At 37.3% G+C, this 19551-nt stretch overlaps 1 protein-coding gene across 1 annotated transcript in view; it reads right to left on the reverse strand.

Moving 5' to 3' along the window:
* Window positions 1–18199, reverse strand: part of IL18R1 (interleukin 18 receptor 1) — a 41331-nt gene extending 23132 nt beyond the window's left edge. The window contains 5 exon segments of the mRNA XM_006884601.1: window positions 1198–1321; window positions 7497–7559; window positions 9382–9541; window positions 13693–13858; window positions 17958–18199. Of these exon segments, the coding sequence (XP_006884663.1) occupies window positions 1198–1321; window positions 7497–7559; window positions 9382–9541; window positions 13693–13858; window positions 17958–18199 (755 nt within the window).
* Between the last annotated feature and the right edge of the window lie 1352 nt (window positions 18200–19551).

The following is a 19551-nucleotide window of genomic DNA, read 5'->3' on the forward strand; positions in this document are numbered from 1 at the left end:
GGGGGGGGGAGAGAGAGTGATAAATTCAGAATTTTCTATATAGCAGTTATAAAACTGACATCAGTTTTCTCCAGCCTAAAAAACTGGTTATTTTGTTTTAGAATTCTTAGTTTCCTCTTTTTAGTCCTGTAAAGTAGTTTGGTCTGTCTGTTGAGGAAATGATAAATTTAAAGCTGTTTTTCCCAGTCATATGTAAATTGTAACAATCTGTTTAACAGAAAAGGAGGTACTGAATTAACAATTATCTTTCCAAAATCTGTTTTTCTCAGCTTTGTGTTAAGTAGTTTATATGCTGCCTGTTTACTGGTATCTGTGTATGAATGTTCTTTTTCAAATGTAGAAATTCTTTGATTTTACTAACCAAAGTTCATTGAGAAGTGCCTTGGTGTCTCACCTGGTATAAAAACCTAATGACCACTCCCAGACAGAAAGGCAGTCTTGAAGGCCAACTTGCCGTTCTCCCAGATCTGTAATAAAGTGTATACGGATATTGTAATCCGTTTGTCTTATTGGCAATTGACTACAGAAAGACCCCCTTGCATTCAGTAAAGTGTGTGTCTACAGGAAGTAGACTGTAGAAAGGAAATAGAAAATAGTGGTTGACTAGCTGCTCTGAGAACCCCAGAGATAATGGTATTGATGGTGGGCCCTGTTAATACACAAGTGAAAGAAGTCATGCCCGTGAGTGATTCAAATTCCCAACTGAGGATTCCTCTGTCACACTAGTGAAAATGAAAACATTTCATATTGTTTTCAAAATCCCAATAACTGAGACTTTGGCAGTTGCTCTTCTCTAGTATATTGTAGAGTCAAAACTGACCCTTAGCTGACTCCCTGGTGTTAACCATAGGGAAGGAGACTGCCTATCCTTCCCCCTCAGAGAGGCTGGTGGCCTTGAACCATGTACCTTCAGGATTGCAGCACAGCTTCTTTCCACTGGGCCACTAGAGCCTCTCTAACATACTGGAGTAAAATCCCCATCTCCACCATAGCCTGACTAAAATTTACTTCTAAAAGGTAATATTAGAAGGTTTTACTGACTCTTTTCTTAGTTGAGATCGCTGCAATAATTTCTGCTATATCAAACCTATAATATAGAAATCATTATAATAAAACAATAATTTTCATAATTACTCTAAATACCCCATCACTCAATTTGTAATCTAGGTTTTGGTTTTTATGACAACATACACTTACATAAAGTTTGTTTGGTTGCCTTCATGTACATTAGGATGTTTTGCTCCGTTTTCCTTAAATATGCTCCAATAAATTTTATCGTATTTATTCAACACAGCAGAGCAGTTTAGTTCTTCATCTTTTCCTAGTTAAAAGTTGACAATTAGTGTTTAGATTTTAGATACTCAGTTTTACCAAAGGTTTTAAACTTATATTTTCAATATGTTTTATACAATTATACGTAATACATCTTTGTAACATGGAATACAACATTATGCTTCATCCTAGAAAGTATACAAATATGCCTTATATTAAGAAATTTTTCAAAGTATAAATAAGGCAACAAATTAGGAAGGAATTATAGTCCATCTCCAAATGTACACCAGCTTTTTGATGAAAATCAACTTGAACCCAGAACAAAATTCACCCCATGGCTCAAGTTTCTGCCAAATAAGACACAGGCCTACAAGATGAATAATAACACCCTAGAGACACACACACTCCTTAAGATAATCAATCATATAAACTCAGAAGAACAGTATTTTTCTCAAGATACAGTCCAGAGAGCAGGAAAGAATAGGAAACGAGAATTACAGGAAAGAAGCAAGAAGTGTTTGATTATACTGTGGGTATTATAATTAATGATAGTTAATTAATCAATTACTGTTTTTGTTGATTGCCATTGAGTTGAGCATGACTCATAGTGACCCCATGAACAAAAGACCTAAAGCTTTTCTATAACTATTGTCATTTCTCAAAGTTCATAGAGTTTCTAGAGGCATGTCATTTAGGAAGTAAATGCTACTCCTGCTGCCAAAATTAATTACTATTTTAGTAATATTAAATAATACAACATTAATTATTAATGAATTAGTAATGTTAGTTAATAATTAGTATTCTTATAATTAATGTTACAAAAACAAAATGTATATGAGTGGCTTAATGAAAATCCAATCTGATTGGAAACTTTAACAAAATCACAATATAAAAGTCAAAGAGAAAAATAGATCTTTAAATCAATTATTAAAACTTAGTCAATGGATTGTCTCCTGAGTATACAATTTGGCAGATGATATTCATGCATTATTCATTGCCATCCTTGAGGGGTGGGAAGATAAATGATATCATTATACTATCATTGTTGTTATTGTGTACCATAGAGTAGGAAATGACCCATAGATGACCCTCCTGTGGTTTTTCAGTGGTAGTTAATCACATGGGAGAAGATTGCCCATTCTGCTACCCTGGAGCCCATGGTAGCCTCAAATTCCTTTGGAATTGAAGCACAGGTTGTTGCCTCTAGGCCACTAAAAAGAATTAGAAAATATTTAAATTGAAAGTACAATTAGAAAAGACCCTTTCTTAAATGAACCTAAAATAACCTATGTTTTTATGTGCCGTCGAGTCGTTTGCGACTCATAGCAACCCTATGTACAACAGCCCTAAATCCTGCTCTACCCTGTGCCAGTCGCCTGGCCTCTGACACACCCATCCCGATTACCCCAGTCACTGAATCAATCCACCTCATAGAGGGTCTTCCCCTCCTGCACTGTCCCTCCACCCTACCAAGCATGATGTCCTTCTCCAAGCACCTGTCTCTCCTTACAACATGTCCAAAGTATGTCAGGCAAAGCCCCAGAATCCTTGCCTTCAAGGAGTAGCCTGGTTTAACCCTCTCTAGGATGAATCTGTTTGTTTTCTTGGCAGTCCAGGGTACATTCAATACTCTACTCCAGCACCACAGCTCAAAGGCATAAATTCTCCTTCTGTCCTCCCTAGTCATTGTCCAACTCTCTGATGCATAACAAATGATTGCAAAGACCATGGCCTGTATCAGATGCACCTTAGTCTCCAGAGAGACACCATTGCTCTGAGTACTTTAGAGAGGTCCCTAACAGCAGACTTTCCCATTGCAATATGTTTTTTTATTTACTGGCTGCTGGTGCCAAGAGTGTTGACGGTAGAGCTAAGCAAACTGAAGCTGTGAACAATCTCAATCTTTCTGCCATCCATCCTGATGCTACCAATTGGCCAGTGGTGAGAATCTTTGTCTTCTTGACCTTGAGCCTCAGTCCATACTGAAAGCTGCAGTCCTTGATCCTCTGCAGCAAGGGCATGAAGTCCTCCTCAGTTTCAGCAAGCAGGGTTGTGTCATCTGCATAACGCAGATTGTTAATAGATCTTCTACCAATCCTGACGCCACACTTCTCCTCATAAAGCCCAGCCTCTCGAATGATCTGCTAAATGACTATCATTTTATTCAACAGAAGATACTCATTGTGGAGAAAAGGAGGGGGCAAGGAGTTTTTTGACAGTTAAATGGATTGGAGTTATAGACTAGAACCTAGAAAATCCTCAAATGCAAGACATTTTACTTACAGAATATTTTCTAAGTGCAAGGTAGGAGTAAGTTCATTTAAGTTACACATAGATAGAAGATAAAATCTTATTAGAGGAAAAAGACAACAGTTAACGCATGTCTGTAATCTCTCCAGAGTTATTGAAGAAATAAGGACGACTGACTCTAACCAGCAACCTAGGGTGAGAAAAAAATGTAAGAAAAAAGAAAGTAGAAAATGGAAGGAGGTACACAGATGAAATAAGGGCTATGTTGTTGTTGTTGTTGTTGTTGTTGTTGTTATGTGCCAGTAGATAAAAACTTTGAAACTACTACGGTACATAAACAGAATAAGGAAAATATAGACAAATAGATGGAAAAGATAGAGCATTACAATGAAGAAAATAATCTATAAAAAGAATCAAGTATACATTCAAGAACTGACCACTACCATATAGGAAGTGAAGAAGTCACTGAGTGTTTAACAGCTACCTGGACATCAATGATAGCAAGATTACTGAATTTGAATTTAGATGAAAATAAAAACTAAAAAAGAAAAATAAGAATGCAAATGAAAAGCAGGGCTTAAAAGGCATATAGGACCTTGTGAAAGCTTAGAATTAGAATTTGAGAGAGAAAGAATCAAGAGATACAATCTGAAGAAGGAATATTCAAAGTGATAAAGGCGAAACATTTTTCAAAATTTATTAAATACACCTACAAGAAGTTCAATGCAATTTGTCCTAAACATATAAAAATGAAAGATAAAGAGACATCTTAAAAGTAACCAAAACAAAAATAGGTATTAAAGCAGTAACAAGAAGACTGAAAATTAATCTCTCAAGAGAATCTCAGTAAGTCCTTGAACAATAGCAGGGCAACTTTAAGTGGGAGGAAATTTTTCAAACCTGGAATTTTTTACCAAAATAATTTATTTATTTATTATTTTTTAACTGCAGGGAAATAAAGATGGTTCAGGAGTCTTAGTTTGGGCATGCTGCTATAATAAGAGTTGCTATGGTACTAGGGATATTGTAGTTAATGTTAGGTGGATCTTAACTGAGAGCAGGGAATACCAGAGGAATGTATACTTGTGTTTCATTGACTATGCAAAGGCGTTTGACTGTGTGGATCATAACAAACTGTGGCTGACTCTGAGAAGAATGGGAATCCCAGAACACTTGATTGTGCTAAAGAGACACCTATACTCGGACCAAGAATCAGTTGTCAGAACAGAGCAAGGGAACACTGCATGGTTCAAAATTGGGAAGGGTGTACACCAGGGATGTGTCCTGTCTCCATACCTTTTCAACCTGTATGAAGAACAGATTATCCGGGAAGCTGGGCTCTTTGAGGAGAAATGTGGGGTCAAGATTGGTGGAAGATCTATCAGCAATCTGTGATATGCAGATGACACAACCCTGCTTGCTGAAACTGAGAAGGACCTGAAGTGCTTACTGCAGAGGGTCAAGGACTGCAACCTCCAATATGGATTGAGGCTCAATGTCAAGAAGAAAAAGATTCTCACCACTGGGCCAATTGGCAGCATCAGGATGGATGGTGAAGAGATTGAGATTGTTCACAGCTTCAGTTTGCTTGGCTCCACAGTCAACACTCTTGGCACCAGTAGCCAAGACATTCGAAGACGTATTGCCATGGGAAAATCTGCTTTTAGGGACCTCTCCAAAGTACTGAAGAGCAATGGTGTCTCTTTGGAGACTAATGTGCACCTGATATAGGCCATGGTCTTTGCAATTACTTGTTATGCATCAGAGAGTTGGACAATGACTAAGGAGGATAGAACGAGAATTTATGCCTTTGAGCTGTGGTGCTAGAGAAGAGTATGGAGGGTACCATGGACTGCTAGGAAAACAAACAGATTCATCCTGGAAAGGGTCAAGCCAGGCTGCTCCTTGGAGGCAAGGATTCTAAGGCTCTGTCTAACATACTTTGGACATGTTGCAAGGAGGGACAGGTCCTTGGAGAAGGACATCATGCTTGGTAGGTTGTAGGGACAGTGCAGAAGGGGAAGACCCTCTATGAGGTGGATTGATTCAGTGCTAGGTTAATAGGGATGGGTGTATCAGAGACGGTGCGATTGGCACAGGACAGAACAGATTTTAGGGATGTTGTACATAGGGTCGCTATGAGTCGCAAGCAACTCGACGGCACATAACAACAACAGCAGCAACAACATGAGTTATAGTTGGTTCAATGGCATTTAACAACAACTCTGTGTAACATCTTTTGTTTTCTTCATTTCTGCTCCTGTGCCTCTGTACCTAATTGACTCTTTCTATATCTCAAAAGTGGTTGTATTTATAACACATTCATTTTGTTTGAGTTCACACTCATCACTCATGGTGGCAACAGTCAAGAAGTCAAATAGCATTTTGTAGTAACTAATCTGTTGCCAAGGGCCTTTTTAAAGTACTAAATAGCAAAGATTCAGTTTAAAGCTAAAATGCACCTGATCCAAGCCATGGTATTTTCAGTTGCCTTCTATGCACCTGAATGTTGGACAATAAATAAGGATGAGAAAATGTTGATGACTTGGAACTGCAGTCATGGCAAAGAATACTGAGTATACAGTGATGTCTTGGAGGAAGTGTAACCACAGTGCTCCTTGGAGGCAAAGACAGTGACAGTTTGTCTCACATATTTTGGGGACAGAATTTTTGGGAAAAGACATCATGCCGGGAAGAGCAGAGGTCATCAAAAGAGGATGACCCTCAACTAAATGGATTGACACAATGACTGCACTGATGAGCCTGGACATGGCAAGAGCTCACGTGAATGGCACAGGACAAGACAAGGTTTCACTCTATTGTTCACAGAGTCACTATGAGTCACAGCCTACTGGACAGCACCTACCAACGACACTGATATGGCCTAGTTTACAGGCTGCCAAGACGATTCCTGAATTCAGTCAACTGATTAAAATAATTGTTCCAGATTGTTCTCACTCAGTTTTTGTTATGGATTGAAATATGTCTTGGAAAAATTTCGACTGAAAATTCTCACCCTTATAAAGTATTTGGCTGTGGTTAGCAGTTCAAATCAACCACCCACTTCAAGGGAAAAAGAAGTAGCCATCAGCTTCCCTAAAAATTATATCTTTGTGTTCTACTCTGTTCTGTAGGATGGCTATGAATTGAATAAACTTGACTGCAACAGGTTTTTCATTATACTTGTGAATGTAATCCCATTTGGATATAGGATTTCTTCATAATATTAATGAAGCAATTTTAATAGAGCATGTCATTTAAATCAATCTCCACTGACACCCTGATTTTAGACTTCAACCCTGCAGTTGCACTCCCAACCTGAAGGCAAGGAGTTGGAATCCACCAGCTTCTCCATGGTAGAAAAATAGGCTGTCTTCTCCTGTGTCACTTATAGTCTCTGTAAAGTAGCAAGAAACTGCATTGCAATCCCAAAGGCATGTGGTTCGAATCCACAAGCTACTCTGTGGCAAATGGATGGACAAACTCCTCCTGTGCAATTAACTGCCTCTGAAAATGCATCAGAGGGTCAGCTACAGGTCAGTTATGACTTAATGGCATACAACAATAATAAACAACATAACAACAAATATACTTCTTTTGAGAAAACAAATTTCTGCTTGTTAAATGCATCTATTTATGATATTTCTGTTGCAGAGTGCTAGGTAACTTAAACCACTTCCATATTCATTAATGATTGTAGAGACTATTACAGAAAATTCCAGCATAGCATGTTTAACATCTCATACTATAAACAGGTAAGCTCCAGAGACTTTTGGACAGACTGTTCATTTTAACTAAAAGGTGGCAAAAATTTAAAAAAAAGGCAAACTTTTTCTGATACTTTAAAAAGATGTGTTTTATATAAGATGTGTTATCCATTCATTATTTATTAAAAAACAAGTCAAATTTACACTTAGTAGATTCAATTTTACACTCTCTTCATAAGTATAGAATGTATGTAAATAAAAATATACCTAATTCCACTGGAATGTGATTAAAATGTGGTCCAAAAATAACTGGACTTATATAATCGGTACCTAAAAGTGAAAAAGACAAAAGGAAAAAAAAATTATTAGCTTCTCTAAGTCCAACATTGACATAATATGTAAGATTTTAATAGTCAGAGGATAGAATGTCAGTGAAGGAACTCTGAGAACTAAATCAGAGATCAGAGAAGAAATATAATGAGATTGAGGTAGATACATAGATAAAAAATATGAAGATGATAAGCTGTGGGATTTGAAAATGAAGGCATCAGGGAGTCACATAAACGCTGAAAAAAGTAAGGAAATAGATTATCCTCTAGAGTCCTCAGAAGGAATGCAATCCTATTGATATCTTAATTTCTGTTTAGTCAATCCATTCTATGTTTTTCACACACAAAAAATGACTTAATAAATTCTATTGTGTTAATCCCCTAAATGTGTGAGCCTTTCTTCCATAGCAGCAACATATGAGCATATACCAAATTAGTGGGCAATTGAAGTGAAGGCAGGAAGTGTTGCTAAGTAAAAGGAAATATACAGATATATACAACTATGAGTTCATAATTAGGTTGACCAAGTCCAAGGATGATGGAGAGGAAAGTGTAGACTGGACGAGTTATCCATCATCTAACATTTAAAGAAGATAATATTTTAAGAAGGGACTATACATAATTTGTGATATTGTTCTAGAGGGTGGAAAGGAAAAAAAAATGCATGTTTAGACTCTGTGGAGGAGAGAAAGATCATAACAATCTCATATTGAACTCTGGACTTCTGTATGATTTGGTAATTTCCTCAGTGGCTGCTATGTGCTGTCAAGTCACAACCCATCATAGCTGACCCTCCAGCTGGTTTTCAAAGGCAGTAAATCTCACAGGAGGAGATTGCCCATCCTTCTTCTGCAGAGTATCTGGTGGATTCAAACCACATGCCTTTGGATTGTAGCACAGCTTCTTACCACCAGACCACCCTCAGTAGGGATCAGTTATTGTCCCAGTCAGATGAATTATCCTGGAGAAGATGTAATTAAATGTTTTCTAATATCTAGTTACTCTAAAACGTTAAACTCCTGTGTTTCTGTTATACATACTCAAGCTTATAATCAATCATCCTCCCAAATCACACAGCCCATTATTTCTATCACTCTTATATTGTAGAGTGGCATTTTCCAAGGATGTCCCAAGGTCTGTCCATCACAATTAACATCTGAAAGTCTCTCCGTACTCTCACTGCACTCCATTAAAGATTCACATGGAATACGTACTTTATATACCATGGTATCTACATTCAGTTTACTCACTATTCTGCATTACATATTCCTGGCAAATAATATCTCACATAAACATTCACAATTCACCACTTCCTGTGTCTTTCAGTGCTCAATATACTTTATTTGATGTAAACCAGTTGCCCATGAATCAATTCTGTCTATCAGGATGGGAACTGTGCTCCATGGAGTTTTTAATGTCTGATATTTTTCGAAGGCCTTTCTTTTCCCATGTTTCCCTGGCGAACAGTTTGGTTAGCATGTTAATTGCTTTTACCACCAAGGGATACTTTATTGAACACAGCTGCCCTCAATAAACATTTGTTCTGTGCGAAAGCATAACAAATAACAAAATATTGCACAGTGTACTCTAAGATAGCGAATTGATTCAAGCATTTGGACCCATCTAAACTTTCACTTTAGACATAAAAATAAGCAAAAATTTTTATACAGTGTATAGATGTAAAGACATCTATATTTAAACTAGTGATGTGATCACAGTGCTAGCTACATTTATTCTGGTTCTTGATGCTGGTTTAAGAGAAAGAAAAAGTTACATTTTACTTAAATACATTTGTTTCTTCCAAATTCTAAAAAATTTCTTACCTTCAGATATTGTTATGTTGTAAGGTTTAGTGAGATTAAACAGTTTTCCGTTATAATGAAGGGAAAACACACATGTGTAATATCCTTTATCTTCAAACTCTGCATTCTTTTCATGGCTCGTTGTGCTTCCATTAATCTCTTTTATCAGTTGTTCACAGTCCTGTTTCGGTTTTGGTTTGGTTTTGTTTTTTAAGATAGAATAAAATAGTTTAAGTTAAAACAGAATTCATATAGTAAAGATTTAAAGTTTAAAAATCTTTAAAAGAAAAAAATAAAAGAAAAATAGCAAAGCAATTTGGGGATAAAAGTCTCAATGCTTTGCCACTGTTTTTACTGGAACAGTGAAATATAATCCTATGATAATGATTCACTTTATCATTATTAATATACATTAAAATGAGATATAGTAGACATGATAGTTTAAAATTTTCTTTTAAGCTCTCTCATTTGCCAATTCTCTCTGTATCTTCCTCCCTCTCTCTCTCTCACACACACACAAAGATCACAATTTAAAAGAAAAGTTTGTGAGAGATGCCAATTTAAAAAAAAAAAGTTTATGTAAAAACATCCAGTATAAAAAAAATCTATTTCAAAAAACTTTCAGTGAAATTCTGTATTCACAGAATTTACCCAGCTTGGAGGGTCAGTATAAAGGAAGGAGCAGAATTTATTCATAGGACTTACTCCCTTAGATACATGATAAACATCCAAATTTACATTTACATTAAAATATCGACTACAGGTATCCACCTGTGTCATAGTAACAGCAACATAGCTACTTCACTCCAAGCTCCAGTCGGCTACAAGCAAGTGCTCAAGCAATCCAGGGCCTAGATGGGGAAAAAATAGGGCCAGACTGCCGAGCCTCTTCATTTTTCACTATTCTCACGCATTGAAAAATTTTCCTGACAATATTGGACTTGGAGAACTAGTTTTCACAGGTTTTTCCCTCAAAGCTGGCCAAAGCCAGTGGCAATGGTAGCTAATCTCACTTGGGAGTTCAGAAACACCCAACTGTACCTGTAAGTTGTGCATAAAGCAAATATTTATAAAAGTAAACTGATTTTTTAAATTTTTTTTAAAGTAAACTGATTTTTCAAAGACTATTGCCATCACTGAGTTGACTCCAACACATGGTAGCTTTGCGTACATCAGAACAGAACTGAGCTCCATCAATGGCTGAGTTTTCAGAAATAAAACAAGCTTTTCTTGAGATAGCTTGGAGTGGGCTTCAATGTCTAACTATTCAGTCCCAACCAGGACACTTTTTAAAATTTCAGAGAGGTGAATTTTTACTTCCAATCAATCCGTTATTGATTTAGCTCACTTTCTCTCTTCTTAAAGTAGGTTATAATCAATAAAGTACTTCTACTACACTACACTACATAACCTACAATGAATTGTCCGGTTAGAAATATCCTTAATACATGCATTTTTTTCCATTTTATTATTATTATTAATTTTAATGAAAGTTTACGGATTTCCGTTCATTCACTGTTGCACTTTTCTCCCTGCTCACCCTGCCCTCCCCCCAATTCGCTCTTCTCTTTGAAAAGTAAAAGAAAAATTCTTTCATTGTTTTACAATCCCTCCCCGTAGGTCCACTCCACTATGCAGCCTTCCCTCTGGATTCTGTCATGACAGAAGTACCTAATCCCATGTCCCTTTTAAACAGTTTTCTCCCTCATCTGTTTCAATGCAGTATAGTACATTATTTATCCCATCTTTCTCAGTCTCCCCCAACCCTGATATCAGTCCTTTTTTACAACAGTGGCACCATGCAGTATTTGTCCTTTTGTGACTGAGATATTTCACCCCTCATAATGTCCTCTAGGGTCACCCATTTTGAATAATATTTCATGAATTCCTTGTTTTTCAAAGCAGCATAGTATTCCATTGTGTGAATATACCACAGCTTCTCTATCCATTCGTTTGTTGATGGGCACTTAGGAGGTTTCCAACTCCTTGCTATTGTGAACAAAGCCATGATAAACATTTTCTAAATGTAAAGATCTGCACAATAGGGTTTCTTAAATGTCAGTATAAGAAACCGCATTAATTTACATGTGCTGTAAAAATAACCACACTGCATTTAACAGGAAGTAGAGTAAGGTCAATTTAAGACTAATTCAAATGTTTAAAAAACCTCTCAGAAAAGAGTAAACTTTGAAAAAGTCTTAAGGAAACTGTTTTCAAGCAAACTGTTCAAACACCCCTTTCACAAGTCCTTAGTCAGGCTTTTCATTTCATTGGAAAGAATAAAATTTGCATTTGCTTTAGTGTTTGCATTTCTATGCATTTGTGCCTCTCCATAATCTGTTAAATACTCCACTAATCATTGAGTCAATTCCAGCTTTTTGAGACTTTTGAGAACAGAGTGGAACTGGCCTGCAGCATTTACTAGGCTATAATCTTTACAGATTGCATAGGTTTTGGTGAAGCTGTGCTGCAATCCCAAAGACATGTTGTTCGAGGCCACCGGCTGTTCCATGGGAGAAAGATGAGCAATCTCCTCCCATGTGGTCAACTGCCTCTGTAAACCTGCCAGGGGGTCAGTTAAGGGTCAGTTCTGACTCTAGGGTACACAACAACAACAACAACAACAGTAAATCTTTTTAGAAGCATGCTACTTCATCATTTTGCCACAGAGCAAGACATGGATTGAAATTGCCGGAGTTTGGTTAGCAATTGAATATCAAAATAATGCTTAAATGAGTTCATACAATTCAGCAAAAGAAAGTGGGTCAAGTGAAAAATGGACAGGCATAGGAAATCCACAAAAGTGGTAATAATACTAAGATACTGTAAATATATGAAAGTGTTAATATTGTATTAAGAAAAGAAATATAAAGCAAAAAATTACAGAACTTCTGCGTGTCAGAGTTTTACACTCTAAAAATACTATTTTCCATGATGGTAGATAAGGAGATATTTTTGTTGAGAAATAATGGGATATTTAAACTGCCATAGCTCCTGCAAGAGTAGTTTGGTAATATATATCACAAGCCAGAAACATGTTTATAATCTCTGACCCAGTGATTTGCATTAGAGATTGGGTTGATGTGCATGCAAATATTTTGTAAAAGATGATCATTTTGGTATTACTGAAAAAAGGAAACTCCTAAATATCCAGTAAGAGGGGATTCGTATAATCAAATTGTGGACATACACAATGGAATCCCAAAGTTTAAAAGAATATTGAATGATATGAGGGAATGATCATGATATAATTAGCACAAAACTAGGAAGATCCAAGTTATTACAAATGTTGTTGTGTGCTGTTGAGTCAGAACCAACTCACAGCTGACCTTCCAGTGGATTTTCAGAGGCAGTAAATCTCATGGGAGGAAACTGCCCATCCTCTCACAGAGCAGTTGGTGGATTTGAATGTCATGCCTTTGGGATTGCAGCACAGCTTCTTACCACTAGGCTACCACTTTTAAAAAATAGATGCTTGCACACAAAACTCAGAGTCTCCACAGGGTTTGGTTGATGGCACCAGAGATGATTTTTGCTTCCTTCATTATTTTCTCTTACACTTATTAACTCACATTATTTCAACATTCAACATTATATAATATATAATCCCATTTAAAATTTTAAGTAAATGTAACAGAAGAAAATGAAATTCTTAAACTAGCATTCTTAAAAATTAACTCACTGAAAAGAGAAGGAAAATAAAGGACATGAGAAGGGATGTTATTATAATTTCTTGAACCCCTCATGTGTTCCAAGAAATTCCTGAGGAGTGCAAATAATTAAATGTTCAACTACTAACCAAAAGATAAAGAAAATGGGAAAGATCAGTGAAGATCTAGAAAGACATCGTAATGATTGGCATACATCAATGTTGCTTCATTATATAAAATAAGATGAATGTACAAATTTTGTAAGCAAATGAATAAAAAATTTTTTTTTTAAAAAAAGAAAACAATGGGGGTGGGGGGGAGGGGGAAGCTATGGGGTTAAAACCTAGCCAGAGGCACCTAGGAAGAAAGACCCGGTGATGTACTTCTAATAAGGCATTACCTTGAAATCTCTATGGAGAAGAGTTCTGCTTTGACACACATAAGGTCATGTTGAATCAAAATCACCTTGATAGCAGCCAGCTTTAGTTCTGGCATGTGGTTCAGATACTGTAGTCTACATGTCATTACAACCACCCTCTGGTGAGCTGTGACATGGACAAATCAACTAGCATGTATGAGGTTTTCCAAATTGACATGACACAAGGCCAGAAGATTCCACAGACATCAGATTTTCATTTTGGAAGTTTGTCTTTGCTACTAAGTCTGAAATTAAAAATATTACCTTATAGATTGATGTTCTCTCAATCCATTTTGAATAGTGGTCATTCTCACACTTTATTGTCAAAATTTTATTCACTTGAATGAGTCTCCCAAATATTTGATTTTCAGCATAGCAGTTGTGTTTATTTTTCCTGGCAACATTTAGTTCCCATTTACGTTCATCATTTCTACGAAGTAAAGATTTAAAGTTATTATATAATGCACACCTTTGGAAGTACCATCCATCTTCTTTTTAGCAAGAAATCTAACAAACTTTATTATTATTATTATCATCATTATTTTTATTATTATAAAGAGACTCCTTATACCATTCCCCAAAACCAAAAATCTATATAGTCAAAACATAACACACAAATGTGCATACCCTACTAGCTACCATATATGATGCATCCCAGGAAGATAAATATTTAAAACATCAAGAATTTTTTTAGTTCCTACAGACTACACCACCAAAACTCTCATTACAACTTGATTGTAAGTAGATGTTATGTGCCATTGAATCAGCTATGACTCATAGTGATCCTATGAACAACAGACATGAACCTTGGCCTTTCCTGTGCCATTCACAGGATCTCTGTCATACATAAGCCCATTTTTACAATCACTAAGTCAACTTATCTTGTTAGGGTCCTCCTCTCTCTCTGTGACCTTCCACCTTTCCCAGTATGACATCTTCTTCCAAGGACTGGCCTCTCCTAACACTATGTCCAAAGAGACATATTATGTGAGACAAAGTTTCAACATCTTGATTTCAAAGGAATACCCTGGTTGAATTTTCACCAATACAGATTTGTTTGTTTTGTTGTTGTTGTTGTTGCTATTTTTGTTTTTGAGGTTTTTGCCATTCATAGTATAGTCAATACTCTTTACCAACACCACAATGCAAAGGCATCAATGCTTCTTAGACCATTCTTACTCATTGCCTAACTTTCAGATGGATAGGAAGCAATTGAAAGAATGTGGCTTGGCTTAGGCACATCCTAGTTCTAAAACTGACATTGTTACTATTTAGCACTTTGGAGAAGTCCTTGACAGAAGATTTTCCTAATATGCCAAGCCTTTTGATTTCTTGATTGCTGTTACTGTAGGAGTTGATTCTGGATCTAAGCAAGATGAAATCACTAACAATTTCAATCTTTTCTCTATCACATATCTCTATGGCTCCTTACAACCAAATTTACTGCCATGAAGTTGATTCCAACAAATGGAGACTCCCAATTGTGTTTTTAAGGTTGTAAATTCTTATCAAAGAAGGCTGCCTATCTTTCTCACAAAGAGCATCGAGTGGATTCAGATCACTAATCTTTCATTTGCCAGCGAAATACAAAATACATACAACCACCAAAGCTCCTGCTTGAGGATTAAAGCTGGAACCTCAAACCTACTGCCATCTAACCAATGCTGGCCCTATTTGGACAGCGTAGAAGTGCCCTACAAGATTTTCAAGGCAAGTAGGGAAATACAAAGGATTGATTCAGTGACTGGGGTAATCGGGATGGGAGTGTTAGAGACAGTGCAATTGGCACAGGACAGAGCAGGGTTTAGGGCTGTTGTACATAGGGTCGCTATGAGTCACAAGCAACTCGATGGCACATAACAACAACAACAACATACTATTTACTACCCTGGTTATGCAACAGTTAAGTATTTAGCTGCTTGACATAAAGTTGGTGTTTTGAACCCAGAGTTGATCCATGTGGCAAAGATGTGGGAAAGTCTGTAAATGTAGATCTTCTATAAAGACTACAACATTGGAAATTCTACAGTGCAATTCTAGTCTGTTCTATCAGTTCACTATGAGTCAGGATTGATTAAATGACAATGGATTATCTTTATGAGGCCAGACAGTTTATCTGTCTCCTGGTAAGTTCAAACCAAATCTTTCTGCTTGTAAATGAGCACTGAACAACTGTGCCACTAGGCCTCCTCTAAGTATTCACTGTCAAAAAGTCAGAGTTGACTCATATCCACCCCGGGGCATCCAAGACATACTCAGAGATTGCCCATTTTTCTCTCATGGAGCTGCTGGTACATTCGAAAAACCAGGGAGACACGGCCATTGGGTTATCTGTGCAACTGTCTATAGATTACAGTATCAGAGCTCCCTCCTCTTTGTAAGACAAGATGTATCATTTGTTGTTATTTTTTCCCCTCAGCTTCATTTATGACATCATTCTTCCGTAGGCTGGTGTGCAGGCACAGATTTATGACCTATTTTCTGGAGTCATCTCTCTGAAGGGTCACATAAAACTCAAAAGTTTTTTAAAAAAGTCATATGTCTTTCTCACTCTTGGGAGATCCTATGTATAAAACAAGCTGATGTAACCTATTTCTGTGCAAAACCACAAGAGTGATGTGATGTCTCAGATCTCAACTGTACTATTATTGATAAAGATCAGGACTCCCTGCAGAGGCACTCCTAAAAGAAATATTGTTGCTGTTATGTGCCGTCAAGTCGCTTGCGACTCATAGCGACCCTATGTACAACAGCCCTAAACCCCGCTCTATCCTGTGCCAACCTCACTGCCTCTGACACACCCATCCCGATTACCCTAGTCACTGAATCAATCTACCTCATAGAGGGTCTTCCTCTTCTGCACTGTCCCTCCACCCTCCCAAGCATGATGTCCCTCTCTAAAGACCTGCCTCTCCTTACAACATGTCCAAAGTATGTCAGACGAAGCCCCAGAATCCTTGCCTCCAAGGAGCATCCTAGTTTAACCCTCTCCTGGATGAATCTGTTTGTTTTCTTGGCAGTCCAGGGTACATTCAGAACTCTTCTCCAGCACCACAGCTCAAAGGCATCAATTCTCCTTCTATCCTTCTTAGTCATTGTCCAACTCTGATGCATAACAAGTGATTGCAAAGACCATAGCTACATCAAATTTCACACCCTCACCATAGTTTCTTGCAAGTCAGTCTTAAAGCTCAGTAAACATACATATATGCACGTCAACATACAGAAGTCATTGCACAGTTACCAGAAAAACATTATGCTATGAAGCGTCCCACTGATAGTCAATTACATAGATATTTTATTTCTTGGCTATACCTTTCTCAACTCATCAAATATTATAAAGGGTTCCGCATTCAATAATAATCCTTGATGCATTTGTTTGGTTGCTTTCATTTCCTAGGACTTGAGAGTCTTCGTTATGACTATCTTCCTGGAATCTAGCACTAAGTCATGAAGACAAAACCAAACCAAAAAACAAAACAAACCAACCAACCAAACAAAAACCCCTTAAACTCAATGCTGTCTAAGGATTACAGATGAAGAAGCAACATCTTTGAGTTGTGGTACTGGAAAAGAGTACTAAATACTCTATGGACTAACAAGAGAACAAACAAATCTGTCTTGGAGAAAGTGCACCCAGGTCAATCCTTGGAGACAAGGATGATGAAACTTCATATACCATTCTTTGGGCTTGTTGTTAAGAAAAGCCAGTACTTGGAAAAGGACATCATATTTAAACAGGTGGAGGGTCAATGAAAGAGAGGAAGACCCTCAATTAGATGAATTGACACAGTGACTGTAGCAACAGGTTCAAGTATATCAGAGATGATGAGAATGGCACAAGATAGGACAGGATTCTGATCCCTTATTCATAAAATCACTAGGAACCTTAGTCAATATGATAGCACCTAACAACATCTCTGTTGAAATGCCAAGACAGACTGACTCATCATTGACCCTCCAGCAAGTTTTCTAACTTTACCAAGTAGGCTACCAGAATTTTTTTGCGTCTCTGCCACTGCCATGGCCTCTGGTTGTCAGTTTGTACTTGGCCACCAAACACATATTTTCTCCCTTGGCCTTGCTTTCTTGGCTCCCAACAAACCCATGAATACTGGATGTGTATAACATCTGCCCTCCTAAGCTCAGAATATCACCCACAGAGCTGAAGCACCTTTCACTTCACTAAGAGTTGTTAACATTACGAAGCCTCAGTCATTCACTTGACAAGTAGATCTAGAAAATAAAGGGCTATTAAATTCTGAAATTTTGTAACATCTTTGGTTATTTTTTGCATGTTTTCCCTAAAAGCAAATCCTATTTTAATAATAGCCTTTCATTAAAGCCACTAATAAGACAAGCATGGGAGTTTTTGCATTCAATGGTTATTTTTAAAACAACTTTGTTATTTACAGTATAGGAAGGGTAAAGATTAAAAATTACATAGGTTAGCTGATCATCCTATGTTTGAGTTACTGAACAAAGGTCAAAGATACATAAAATCTATATATACTTAAAGAAATACTCACCCCATCTTGAAAATATAAGATCCACTGTCATCCAATTCAACTGGCCAAAATTCCAAAGCATAACCATTAAAAACAATTCTGGGTGAACTGCTTGGGTTTAGCTCAATCTGTCCAAGTAACTTGTTGCTTTTATACCATTTTATAGTGTCATTTTTATTCTTATGCTCAGAGTTATATGAGCAATATTTCAAATAGAAAGGTTCCCCTGCCACCGCATTAACACGGAAACGAGGTGTACACATTTCCACTAAAGATAAGCAAAGTAAAAGAAGAGAAAACAAACAAAATTACAAAGTTGTTGTTATTTTCTTTCTCTCCCCACCCCCCTCTTCTAGTGCATCAGGAGGGAAAAAAGAGTTAAAACCAAGCCCTGAGAAATCTCAAGGTTTCATTCTTATATGCTTTCTCACTTTAAGGACAACTTTTTGCAACCCTAGGAAATAGAAGGTGCGTCTGATATAGGCCATGGTCTTCGCAACCACTTGTTATGCATCAGAGAGTTGGACAGTGACCAAGGAGGATAGAAGGAGAATTGATGCCTTTGAGCTGTGGTGCTGGAGAAGAGTATTGAGAATACCATGGACTGCTAGGAAAACAAACAGATTTGTCCTGGAAAGGGTTAAACCGGGTGGTTCCTTGGAGGCAAGGATTCTGAGGCTCCGTCTAACATACTTTGGACATGTTGTGAGGAGAGACAGGTCCTTGGAGAGGGACATCATGCTTGGGAGAGTGGAGGGACAGCGCAGGAGAGGAAGGCCCTCTATGAGGTGGATTGATTCAGTGACTGGGATAATTGGGATAGGAGTGTCAGAGACAGTGAGATTGGCACAGGACAGAGGGGAGTTTAGGGCTGTTGTACATAGGGTCACTATGAGTTGCAAGTGACTCGACGGCACACAACAACAACAACAACATGTGATTTCTATGTTTAGCTTTTTGAAGAAATGCCAAATTGTCTTCCAGATTGGTTGTACCATTTTACAACTCTACCAACAGTGTATGAGAGTTCCTATCTCTCCACATCTTCTCCAACATGAATTGTTTGCTGCCCTGCTAAACTTTACCACTGCTACTGGGATTAGGTAGTATCTCATTGTGGATTTGATTTGCACATCTCTTACTGCCAGTGATTTTGAACATTTTTGTGTGTGTGTCTGTTGGCCTTCCTAATGTCTTCCTTTATGAAAAGTCTTTCCATGTATTTTGCCCATTTTGTAATAGAATTTTCGATCTTTTCCTTCTGGAAGTATAGGAGTATCCTGTAAACTTTTGCTATGAGACTCTTGTTTGAGATGATATTGTCAAATGTATTTTCCTAGTTGGTAGGGTTTCTTTTTGCCCTGTTGGGGAAAGTTTTTGATGAACATGGGTGTATATTGTACATAGGGTCGCTATGAGTGGCAAGCGACTCGACGGCACATAACAACAGAAAACAGAAGAGAAATCATACTCAGAACACACAGAGATGAAGACAAATCTTCCCACAGCTTCTCCCAATAATTAAAACTTAATGTGCACTAATTATGGGACAGGATGGTGTGTGGTGAAATTTTAAAAGATGACAGTATTCTAATATGCATTCCAGATTCTTCAT

Source organism: Elephantulus edwardii, unplaced genomic scaffold (assembly GCF_000299155.1).
Source record: "Elephantulus edwardii isolate Elephantulus edwardi_28Jun2011 unplaced genomic scaffold, EleEdw1.0 scaffold00036, whole genome shotgun sequence".
NCBI lineage: Eukaryota > Metazoa > Chordata > Mammalia > Macroscelidea > Macroscelididae > Elephantulus > Elephantulus edwardii.